The 13323-nt window shown below is 36.2% G+C and overlaps 1 protein-coding gene across 6 annotated transcripts in view; it reads right to left on the bottom strand.

Annotated features, from left to right (window-relative positions):
• The window catches only part of LOC106873279 (uncharacterized), a 74313-nt gene that overhangs the window by 45413 nt on the left and 15577 nt on the right, over window positions 1-13323 (bottom strand). For all 6 annotated transcript variants that reach the window (XM_089358995.1, XM_089358898.1, XM_014920575.3 and 3 more), the window contains exon 2: window positions 19-172. In XM_089358995.1, the coding sequence (XP_089215121.1) occupies window positions 19-89 (71 nt within the window). In that variant the 5' untranslated portion in view covers window positions 90-172. The remainder of the gene's footprint in view (window positions 1-18; window positions 173-13323) is intronic.

The raw sequence follows: 13323 nt of genomic DNA on the forward strand, positions 1-13323 counted from the left end.
TGTTAATCATAAACTTACTGAGTACCAGCAGCCATTTTGACAGCTGCAGATGCAGGTGCAATAAGTTCCTGGCGGGCTACCAAGCTCATGATGATAGCTTGATATTCTGCTCTGAATATAGGAGAATGTGCAAGGAGCCTGACTTCTTTTTTCTTTGCATGGCACACCCCACCTGTAATTGGACATATAAATTTGTTTTACTTATAAATTAAATTGAACAAAAAATTAACATGGCATTAATTAAAACCAGGGCTGTAGAGTCGAAACAAAAAACTTCAAATCCGGCTCCTCTGACTCCGACTCCTCTATGTAATTAAGTGATTGTGGTCTATTTTACCAACTCCAACTACCTCTTAATTGTTTCCGACTCCGACTCCACAGCCCTGATTAAAACTCAAAGAAATTCAATTTATTATAGTAAAAAATAGAAAAAAGAAAATGGTTTATTTACATCAGTGGTATTTCCACCAGAAACATGAACAGTAATTAGCTAAAAAACAAACAAAACAAAGCAAAAAAAAAAAAAGCCCCAGTCGTGATACAAGACAGGCACATATTAGGAGACACTAAGAGTGATCTAAAATGCAACTAAACCTAAAATTTGTGAAAAACTGACTTAGATGTATTATAAAATTTGCAACTCTTTAAATTTTCATTTAACTCTTTAGCATTTAAACTGGCTATATCCAACCCAAATATTCTACCTGTTTTACACTCAAATCAGCCAGATCCCATCTATCACACCAACCCCAAAATGTCATTCTAAAAATATACATTCAGATCATCAAAATCTTGAAGCTACAAGATAATACATGATTATTCAAGAATAAACAAGCATTACATTTGATAAAATAATCTGAATGTTAAAGGGTTAACATATCTAATCCTACAGATAATCACTGATTCCCAAAACATATGCTACAAGACAATAGTAGATGTGATAACAAAAGATTTTTAACTGTTGCAACTTTCTTTAGAATTTACATAAACCCAAATGGGTTTATTTATATATAGCTAAACTGCACACTTATGGGCTTCATCCATCTTTCGTTCCTTTGAACCAGGAGATTCCTGTCAGACTACACCGTTGCGACATGTACTGATGGAACACTCTAACATACACTACCCAAAGGATCAGTTTTGACACACTCCTTAACAACAACCTATTTGTTGTCACCAACAACAACATCAACACCTTATGTAGATGGTACCTTCTTGCATTTCTCCATAACATTCTGCAACCAAATGTCATCTACATGTTAATTGTTGAAGCCAGCCTGCACTGACTCCATGATCAAGGACCTTGAACATATCTTCCAATGGAGTTATGTCAACCTTGCCTCCTTTAAGAACACAAAGAAACAATTACTACACATGTAGAGAAAACACTGCACCCTACCACTCTGAATATGAATAGCTTTCAACTAGAGCTCACCAAGTCACTATAAGTGCTAGGTTTCACTGAAGATCTCTCAGTAAAAACTGTCCTACCATTTCAGACATAAATTCCTTCAGTCTTGGTCAACTATTAACCCTCTACCAAGCTAAAGTGAGACCCAAAATAGAATACTGCTCTCACATCTATTGTATGTATGCGGATTTCCTAAACTACATTCAAAGAAAGGCCATCCAACAAACTGCTTTCTTTCTTTAACACTTCTATCGCAACCATTATGGCTTCTGCTCCTCAGAGTTTGTTAATCTTGTACTGCTTTCATTCATGCATGCTTGACTCACTCACCTCTCTAGTCACCCATATTGTGTCCACTATCTTAGGCCCACCACAAACTACTATGCTTAGTTCACCCCTCCTTTAAAAATTCCCTCCTTGCAACCATTCAAGAAAAACAGTAAGTTGAACTGAGAAAAAGAAAGAAATGTCATTGCTGCTGAAAATGGTAAATTATTCAGGTACCACAAATCGATTTGTGCTAATTTAAAAATAATGACACACATAACAAAATTTTAAGGTAGACAAAAGCAGAGACAGAGACTGGAGTGTGTTGGTGAGTGATTTTATGCCAATTAGTCAGGTGTTTTCTTTTTTATGCAGTACAGGCAACTGTATATTTAGCAACAACACCATCTCAGATGTGTGGGCAGTATTCCACTATGTGTCTCACTTAAACTTTGCAGAAAGTTATCTAATGACAAAGAATAATTTTCTGGTCTTGAAAAAGCAAGCTGATCTTAGCTGTGCTAAGGATATGAGATCTCCAAGAGAGATCACCAGTGAAGGTGACTCTAGCATATAGCAATTTTGGGGGCTTTCTTTTCATATTGTTCATGTTAAAGATGGGCATGAGATTGTTTTCTTGATATATATATATATTTTTTAAAAATAAGTGCATTTTCAAACCTTCTTTCATATATATATATATATATAGATTGTGTCCTTGTGCTATTGAATGAGACATGGATGACACAATACTTTTGGAGATGTTTCTGCAGTCTATATTCATAAAGACAATGTAGATTTAGTATGATGTCTGAGTTTAGATGATACTGGGAAGAAGGATAAGGAAGAGCGATGAGTGATACCATCAGTTTAGAAGTATTGTTGGCAGTGGTAGCCAGTATATTGTGATGTACAAGTGATGAACTAATTACTTTCACAGTCCTTTGTCTTTAGCACATCATCCCTCAGAAATTCCCTCCCATCCTATATTTTTCTTGCAAGCTGTCAACTTGCAATCATTTATGAACATCAGTCACATTGGTTACACTAGTTTTTTAGAATCTGCAAAGGCCTTTTTTTTTTTGTGTCAGACTTAACAATACACACACATGAAGGATTTGAAGAAAGAAAGCAAAAGCTGAAAGAACCCTTGGTTAGTCTTGGATAGAGAGAAAGATTATAGTTGATGATTATGACAAGTGGGAAAGCAAATGGAGGAGCAGAGAGAAAATGAGGAGCAGAGAGAAAATGAGGAGTTTTATGACAGCCTGTCAAAGGCTGGAGATCTAGTTTGTGGCTGATGCATAGTTCCAGTATAACATATGATGTGGTGGTGAAATAGTACTGAAGATAGTGCCATAAAAGTACTGTAGATAGTGTCATAATAGTACTGTAGTGGGTAGCGATTTTCTTCACTACTTCAGGGAGTGATGAACCTGCCTGTCACGAGTCCCGGGCTCAGCTGGCTCCGGCTGACAGTACCCGGTATGGGCCCCTATCCAGGGTTACAGAAAGGAGACAACCATCAAAGAGATCCAGAGTGGAGCCCTGTAGGTGGTTTAGTGTTTGATTCGACACTCTTACGCCAGCTCCTGCAACCAAGCTGGTGTCAAATGTAATGCTCTACACTCCTTTGGACTACGTCAGCAAGGTTGAGAGAGGAATCCTGATGGTTGGGCTACCCAGGATTTTCTTACATCTATCCCAGGCCTGTGCAAAACTGGAGAGGACATGAAATGTAAAAACCAGACTGGATTAGTTTGTCTAATCCAGTCCATTATCTCCAGAGACAAAAGGATGCCAACAACAAGTACTGTAGATAGTGCCATAATAGTACTGAAGACAGTGCCACAATAGTACTGAAGACAATGCCACAATAATACTGAAGGTAGTGTCATAAAAGCCGAGAAATATAGTTGGAAAGATTGGAAGAAAGAAGACAGTGGCATATATTATCAAAGCACTAGAAGAAAAGCTAGCTGTCAATATACTTGGGTGGGGGAAGAAATTTATACATGTTGTATGACATAAGGATTAGTGGCACAAGATGTTTAGAATTATATGACAGTGTACTAGAGAGCATCAAGAGGTCATTAAAGAGGCATACAGAATGATAATAGCATACTTGCATTGATATTAAGAAATATAGATGAGAGAATCAATTCCAAGTACGTAACAGAGGGACCAGCCATTCAAGTTCACAGTGGAATGGTAGATAGAGCAATTAAGGAAAAGACAGGGAAGGCTCATGACCCACCAGGAATTACAGTTGAGATGCTTAAAATAACTGGCAAAGCAGGGCATGAGATAGTCATCCACAGAGTCAATGAGGTAATATAGGAAATTGTTATACCAAATGACTGGTGTAGCAGCATTGTCAGTTGCTACAAGGGTTAAAGGAGGAACAAGTGCACTGCTTCTTAAACACTTTTCTTTAAATACTATCTTTTATTTTACTAATACTTTACCAACCCCTCTTGCTACAACTGAACAAAATTAAATACACCACAAAAATTGCTAAGAAGATGATCACCACTAAAAAGACTACTAGTACAGAAATCATTCTATCAATATGGAATGTCAAAACAACATTTGAAGCAATTAATATTACAAGCTAATTCACACTCAGAATAAAACTTGAAAATATTTTTGAAAATCAGAGCAATTAAAAGATGCATCCATTACTCCTCTACAGTCCCTTGTACTCATATCAAGTTTTCCACTGGCACCCACTGGAAGGAGGTCCCACCCATTTTGAGAAGAATTGCACTAGAGAAAGGAAATTACAGAGGTACAAATTGATGGGTCTAGTTATCAAAGTTGCATAAAGAGTTACAGATCAGTTGATTAGAATTAACCTAGATGAAATACAATTTGGCACTGTGCTAGGAAAAGAGCTTAGTTAAGTGTAAGCTACTGTAATTAGCATTTGCAGACCCATAGAATGCTTTTGGAAGGGTTCCACACTCTGTAATCTGTTGGTCCCTAAAGAGGCTAGGGGTAGAGGATTAGCTGGTGACTGCTGTACAAACCATGTAGAGAGCTATCATCAGCAAGGTGAGAATAAGCAGTGAGTATAGCAACAAATTTACTTTGAAGGTAGGGGTTATCCAATCCTCTAAGCCATAACAGAAGTATTTAAGACTGGTTATCCATAAAAACTATATGTTGAAATGACTTTGTCTTCATAACTCAATCTGTAATAGGATTAGAAAGGAAATTCCATACTTTACTAGCAAAACCTAGATCAAGAGGCCTCAAAGAAAACTTAGCAAAGATTAGTTAGGAATTTCACACAGTATACCCAGTGTAAAGTATGGACATGCAAGATGGAATTGAATCAAAGATTCACAAAGGTAATAAGCAGAAGGGAAACATTATTTCAAGCGCTCAGAAGGCTCCCTAGCAGTAGCTGATAGCTTCTGTTACTTAGGTGACCGAATTATAAGTGGAGGTGGGTGTTCCAAAAGTACAGTAGTAATAACAGGCTGGAAAAAAGTTGTAGTACTGCTCAAAAATGAAGGCAGTTGATCAGTGAAGAGTACAAAGAAATTAATTTAGCATGCTCAGGTGAGCATGTAATATTAGAGTGTATGAATAATTAATAGAAATGAGCTGAGAGTAATCTGATGTAGGATACAAGAGAGAAGACTGCACAGGAAATACATATAGAGGATGGCATTATTAAGAAATGCAGGGTGCTCAGAGTTGATGGAACATGTAGAAGAGAGAGGCCTAGGAAGACTTGAGACGAAGAGATGAAGACTGATCTAAAGGTTCTGAGCCTCACAAAGATGACAAATGACTGACATGATTGGCTACATGAATGGAGAATACTTGCAAACATGGAAAAACAACAACCTTTTTATCCTTAACCCTTTTCTGTCTATTATACTATGCTATCAGTGTAATTGCAGATGGCACTAGATCTTTCAATCCATGCATCTCACATTTTGCTACTCCAGTACCATGCTATCTTTGAAACAAGTAATACAACTGGAACTATCTGTTTTTGATCCTCCCCTGCCACCATCTTTACCACTCTACCTATTTTGCCCACCATGAGGTCTAAGTATAAAATATAGGATCAGAGCTGCTTGTACTTGATACACTCTTCCATCACTTAATTTACAATTGTCTACCTTCTATTATCATTCTCTCTCCCCTTTCACCTTCATCACTCTGTTACTATCCACCTAACAAATGGATACATCATAAAGTAGAGAGGAAGAAAACTCAAAAAGCATCTGCACCTTCCCACTTAACAATAAGATATTATTAACCACAATGTAAAATAGCATAAAATTTGCATTGAACTACCTAGAACTTCACTATAATTATACTGTGAAGTGTGTGAGTTATGAGGAGTTGATATGCATCAAAAGGAAGAGTTTAATGTTTCAGAGTTTGTGCATGTATGTGTGTGCTTGAGTGAATGAGAGAGCTTTTGCAATTGATGAATTTGAGGAAGTACTCTGGTTTTAGTGAAGTCATGATCAAGGTTTAGATCTAGATGGATTAGACTATTATAGATGTATTGTTGTTAGAAATGACAGTGCTTTCTATCTGTACTAGGATGTAGTTAATGGTAACTACATTTGAAGATTATTCCTTAAAATAACAGTAAAGAAACAAACTTAATACATGAAAGTAGAACTCAATTTTATTGCTTATTGAATTCTGGGTGGTGCCAGTAGTTTGGAACTTGAGCTCTGACAAATAAACGTAAAATAATATTCTCTTGCAGAGATCAAGCAACTAGCTCTCTGGATGAGAAGTGATAGTTATCATAATACCACCTCCATCATTTTGCCTTACATGCATCATTTATTGAAATCATTTTCAGTAAGTTATCAAATTGAAAAATCATGGGCCAGCAACATTGCTTTAGTGAATAAGGCTTGTTAGATGCATACTTATCCAGGATAATCTCCCTGCAATATTAGATGCTCAGAAACCTCTAACATTGCAGAAAGGTATTAAAAAAAAATACCATACAGTATTGGATAATAATTGTTCTATACCAAATGATAGTAACTGAATGAGGCATTAAAATATGTACATGACAGGAAAGTGTTCTTTACTTTCACCATAACTGAAATATTGCTGGAGACTGCTCACAATTATTGATGTGATATAAGTGTATAGAGTTAGGATTATAATAGCCAATAAAATTGTTTTAATATATAAAGCCTTACTGATGAACTATATAGCATAATTATTGTTAATGTAGATAAGTTCAATCACATGGCATGACATCTCAGATGTCTTTTATCACAGCCTTGGAATAAAAATACCTTACGAGAGCAATTTGGAAAATACTTTCTCCTCCAGTTTCTGTAGGAAACAGTTTCAATCAATTTGGTGTTTCTGACAAGCTCTTTTAAAGGAGAGAGTGTGGTCTAAGGTTACTCCAAAGCAGAGTGGGTACAGTGCTCCACCAGGGATCAAAATAGAAATGTTTATATTGCAATCACTGTCAAATAATACTTGGTATTGCCTGTGAATTTTACCTTCACATCAAAAAAAGTCAGTAATGATTTGGAAAACAGAAACTATAGTAAAGCCTAATGTGTGTATGGATGTCTTTTGCGGACCTACAATTGTAAAAGATATCATTTTCATCATCACCATCTAGCTTCCATGCTGGTATAGGTTGGATGACTTGATAAGGTCTGAGGAGTTGGTGAACTTAATTATGCACTTTCTATTTTGGTAGGGTTTCTTTGTCTGAATGCTTTTTCTAATGCCAACCACTTTACAAAGTGTACAGGGTGCTTTTTCTTGGCACCAGCACTTATGATGATTGCCTTGTATCTAGCAAGATTAAGATATAAATATACACACTCACACACATATACATATTAGGTGCATGCATGGCTGTGTGGAAAAGAAGTCTCCACATACCTCTGCATTCAGGGCCAGTGCATACACTCTTATCAGTAAAGCAGTGACTAGCCTATTGGAAACCTGTATCTAATAATGTTATTGTTACTTACAACCTTCCAAACTACACAAATTACTATATAAAATAAATAGACAAATCATAAGCCAGATACAATACAAAATATTGACAAGGCAATACAGAAAATATTTGTGAAAATATGAAAAGAAAGAGTGGAAATGAACCACTTTCAGCCAAGTTGATGAGACAATGCACATTTGATCTATAATAGCAATATAAACTAATTGATAGCATAAAATGGTATAACATTCATAACCACTGTTTTATGTATTTTAAAAATACACAAGATCCATTAAAAATACTACTACCAACTTTTTGGTGATAGGATGCCAAACTATGAATCTAAAAATCATGAATTCAATACTTGCTATCTTGCTCTGAGGCAAATGAATTGAGTTTACATACTGAAACTCAGCCAACTTCTATGTTTACTATATATGGTTTTGTAATATTGACAATAAAACTAATTACTTATATTGTAACATTGACCATAAAATTAATAAATAACTTTGTAGTATTAATTATAAAACAATGTATCCTTTAACCCTTTGCCTGTCCTAAACAACCACACTTGTTTTTCATGCTTTTAGTTATCCCTTGTATTATACATTTCAGGTAATACAAAGCTTTCCTTACATAAGTTCCAAGATACTCTTCAGATGGTCGAAAAAGATTGGGAATATGTATGATATGCAATGCATGGACGTCAGATACACAGGACAGGAAAAGGGTTAAAACAGAATTATGATTACATCATTTCCCTAAAATCAGTTTTAAATGGAATAAAAACTCAGTTAGATTGAGATGGGAAACAACTCATAAAATACCCAGTTATATCCGACAAAATGATTTTTCCGTTTTTAGTTCGACACAGATGCTAAAACATTTGGCTGCAGTTCATTAAAATAACGATTCTTATCATTGGCAAAAAGCCAATAATAAAATATTATAAAAGAATAATATAAAACAAGCCATGCCATTATCATTAACTAAGAATCATGTACCAATATTGTAGTTCTATTTGCCATAGCTGTAAGAACCACAACTACAGAGAATCGGGATGGTGTCTGGATAAAAATGGCATGTACTTTTAAGGATGCGACTATTGTGTTTGGAGAATACAACCTAAAGTCACTGATTCGAGGACCTGTCTTCTAAAGGACCATATTTTAATTAATAAGCCAAATAGTGATCTATCTAATCTAAGTTGTCAACATAAAATGAATTCAGAGAATTACCAATATAAAGAAAGTAAACGATGCCATTTGAAGGTTGATAAACCAAATAATTAAAATAATTCAAAAACAAAAGCAAACAAAATTTAGAATAAATAATTTTAATTTCAAACTATCCAGAAAAACGTGTTTTCTACAGTATAGCCAGTATAGAATTAAGTGTACGTTGCAAGATAACACTACTTAAGATTTGAATCCGCAACCTATAAATCTTAACTGCTTATCTGTTTATATGTGAATTTAACATTTTTCATAAGAAATTTCCATTCTATGTGTCTGAAAACTGAATTAAAAAGAAAAGATAAGTTCTTTCTTATTAAAGTGCAAAAACTTAGAACAGGTTCTATTCGAAAATAGACCGATAACAGTTAAACCTAACTTTGCTGAGTGTGGGTAGAGAGACACAACAAAATTTGTTTCAACACACAAATTCCCATAAAGAATTTTGTAAACCAGATACAAAAACGAAGTTTAAGTTGAAACATGTATATTAAAAAGATAATTAAAAATAAATGCAAAACGCAAACATGGCTTTAGCTTTCATATGCAAAGGGGAAGTATTCTGAAAGGGGAAGTAACTTAGAAAATCGATAGCAGTAGTTAAATCATCCATCTTGAATATATTAACATATTATTTAAAGAAACGATGTTACTCAAGAAACACGAGTAGAAAATAAATGAAAAGAAATTTATTTTATAAGATATAACCACAACAAATATATACAATATACTTATTGTTTTGGTAAAGTCAAGTAATAAGTGATACAAATAGATAAATTCGCAAATATTAGCAATGAAGGTAGAAACATTCTAATCACACGACTAATTTTAATATGTCGCAGCAAACAAGTATACATTTCAGATGATATACTTCAAGGATACACGCGCGCGCGCACTTATGTATACATAAATGTAAATATATACATAGTTTTAAATCTCTGAGCGAACATACGCACACGCATATAATTACACATAAATGTAAATAAGAAATTGAAATGACAAAAAAATACATAATTATCCTATGAACTTCATTAGCTTACAACTGTTTCTGCTATGAGATACAATGGACTTATAGTCGAGCTCCTGACTATCACCTTATAGCTTCATCAGAGTTTCAGCATATGCATCATTATCACATAACGTTCGTTTTCCATGTTGGCATCGGTTGGACGGTTGGCAAGGTCCAACGAGCACCAATGTATCTTTTGGTACGGCTTCTATGGTTGGGTTGCACTTCTGCCAACCACTGTACAGAGTGTAGTGAATGGTATTTTTTTCGCGACAGCGGCACCGGTGAGGATGCCAAGTAAATAGTAAGATAAGGAGAAAAAGAAGCCCTCAACTGAGTAGGGTTGTAGTATGTCAAGTGTTGAGAAGACAAAGTATGACAGAGAGAAAGGCTCATGCGTCATACTATAGAAGAGATACATAAGCTATTATTAAGTAGGAGTGGATGGGGTAGCTGGAAAGAAGATAAAGATGTTGATGGCGAGGTGTACAAGAAGGTGAGTAGTTGAGAGAATACAGACGGGTAGCTGAAATTCAAAGGTGTAGGTTGTTAGACATGGGGTATAGGTTAATGTAGTGAACGTTGTATAAGAGTGAAATTGTGGTATATGAGTTCGGGGGAGAAGGTAAAAGAAACAGCTCAGGAAGGACGAAGTGATAAGCTGTGGTATAGGAAGGACGTAGAGTAGCAATATAATAAACCTAGAGATAGATCCGAAAATAGGGAAAGCCTGTGGAGCAGGGTTCCTCAATCGTTTTTTATCTATGATCCCCTTTGACTACTATTTTATTCTGGTGGATCCCATAGCCATTAGATGTTTAAAAACTAATTTTAAGAAACTTCTTTCAAAATATCTATTTTGTTTTTCACACATTAACTTGTGTAGTGTGAACAATGTAAAATGTTAGAGAAAGAAACCTAGTGTTTCTTGCAAAATTTTTGAGAGGCTCTTAAAATGCTATTGTGGATCCCCATTTTACTATATTGGTATGTCCCCCCACCAAAAAAAAAAAACATTTAGACCCTCAGGGGCCATATGGACCCTGGTTGAGAACTACAGCTGTAGAGATCAAACAGGGAGTGAATGTGCAGGGTGGGAGGGCAGTAAAGGAACAGAAGTACAGAGATAACTTTAGTGAGCATGGAAGGAACAAAGGTAGTAGAACATCAACAGTAGATATAAGATGGAGAAGGATATATGCATACACACAAATATATATATATATATATATATATATATATATATATACATATATACACACACATGTATATATATATGTATATATATCCACACATATGTATATAAATACATACATATGTATATAGACACACACATATACCTAACTATATCTGGTGTAACACCACCTCTCTTAATACTACATCCAACTCAGTTGAGGGAGTCTTGTTCTACAAGTTACTTGGTGACCTCAACAGTGCCTGTGCCATGTAAAAAGCACCAAGTACACTCAATAAAGTGGATGGCGTTAGGAAGGGTATCCCTCTGTACAACCATAAAGTGGTTGGTGTTAGAAAGGGAATCTCTGTGTAGAAATCATGCCAAAGACATTGGATCTTGGTGCAGTCCTACGACTTGCAAGCTCTTGTTGAACCGTCCAACTCATACCAGATGGAAAATGGATATTAAATGATGATATAAATATAAACATACATACATTTATATAAATACATATGCATGGACAAATACATATACTCACACATTTATACACCATGCAGACATATATATATATATATATATATATATATATATATATATATATATAAATCATTTCTCAAGGAAAAGTCTGACAGTGACTTCCAAGTTTCATTTAAATTGCTCTTGTTCAACAACGAAAAAAGATTTGGCAACTGGGGTAGTTTGTGTTAGTGCAACTTAGTGGTTCAACAAAAGAGTGAGTGGTTTTTACAATTAAATCCTTCAAGACAGCAGTGAAGTTCAATAATCAAAACAAGCAAAAGAATACAATACATATACATACATTCAGTTATAACAAAACACATACACTATCTCTCTCGAACTCTGTATATATCTGTATGTATGTATATATATATATATATATTCACATTCACACACATCTATACACATGTCACCATCCCCATATACATCCATTCAACCATTTGTATATACATCCAGCCAGCTATCTATACATATCATCATCATTTAATGTCTGCTTTCCATGCTAGAATGGGTTGGACGATTTGACTGAGGACTGGCAAACCAGATGGCTGCACCAGGTTCCAATCTGATCTGGCAGTTTCTACAGCTCGATGCTCTTCCTAACATCAACCACTCTGAGAGTGTAGTGGGTGCTTTTACATGCCACCAGCACAAGGACCAGTCAAGCGGTACTGGCAACAGCCATGCTCATATGGTGATTTTTATGTGCCACATGCACAGGAGCCAGTCCAGCGGCACTGGCAATGACCCAGCTCAAATAGTTTATCATGTGCCACAGGCACAAGTGCCAGTAAGGCGATGCTGGTTATGATTACGCCTGAATGGTGCTTTTTACATGCCACCAGCACGGAAGCCAGTCAAATGCTCTAGCAACGATCACGCTCAGACGGTGCTCTTAGCACTGCATAAGCACGGACGCCAGTCGTCGAATTTGATTTTGATTTCATTTGCCTCAACAGGTCTTTGCAAGCAGAGTTTAGTGTCCAATGAAGGAAAGGTATGCATAGGTAGGCTGGTTACATTACTGGCATAGGCCATGGGTTATATGGGTTATGGGTCTCACTTGGCTTGCCGGGTTTTCTCAGTATATTTCCAAAGGTCTCGGTCACTAGTCATTGCCTCGGTGAGACATAATGTTCAAAGGTTGTGCTTCACCACCTCATCCCAGGTGTTCTTGGGTCTACCTCTTCCAAAGGTTCCCTCAACCACTAGGGTGTGGCACTCTTTTACACAGCTATCCTCATCCATTCTCACCACATGACCATACCAGTGCAGTCGTCTCACTTGCACACTACATCTGATGCTTCTTAGGTCCAACTTTGCTCTCAAGGTACTTACACTCTGTCGAGTATGCACTCTGACATTACACATCTAGTGGCGCATACTGGCTTCATTCCTTGCATGCTTACACATGTCCTTGGAAGTCACGGCCCAAGTTTCACTGCCATGTAGCATGGCTGTTCATACACATGTCATACAGTCTACATTTTCAGCGAGAGGCCCTTTGTCAACAGGAGAGGTAAGAGCTCTCTGAACTTTGCCCAGGCTATTCTTATTCTAGCAGCTACACTTTCAGTGCACCCACCCTCTGCTACTGACTTGTTCACCTAGGTAACGGAAGCTATCAACTACTACTAGTTTTTCTCCCTGGAATGTGGCAGAAGTTGCTCTCTGCACATTTTCAGTGTTTATTGCTCCTGAGCATCTGCCACATACAAAAACTAACTTCCCAGTTAGCCT

Source organism: Octopus bimaculoides, chromosome 1 (genome assembly GCF_046866305.1).
Source record: "Octopus bimaculoides isolate indiv1 chromosome 1, ASM4686630v1, whole genome shotgun sequence".
NCBI classification, from domain to species: Eukaryota; Metazoa; Mollusca; class Cephalopoda; order Octopoda; family Octopodidae; genus Octopus; species Octopus bimaculoides.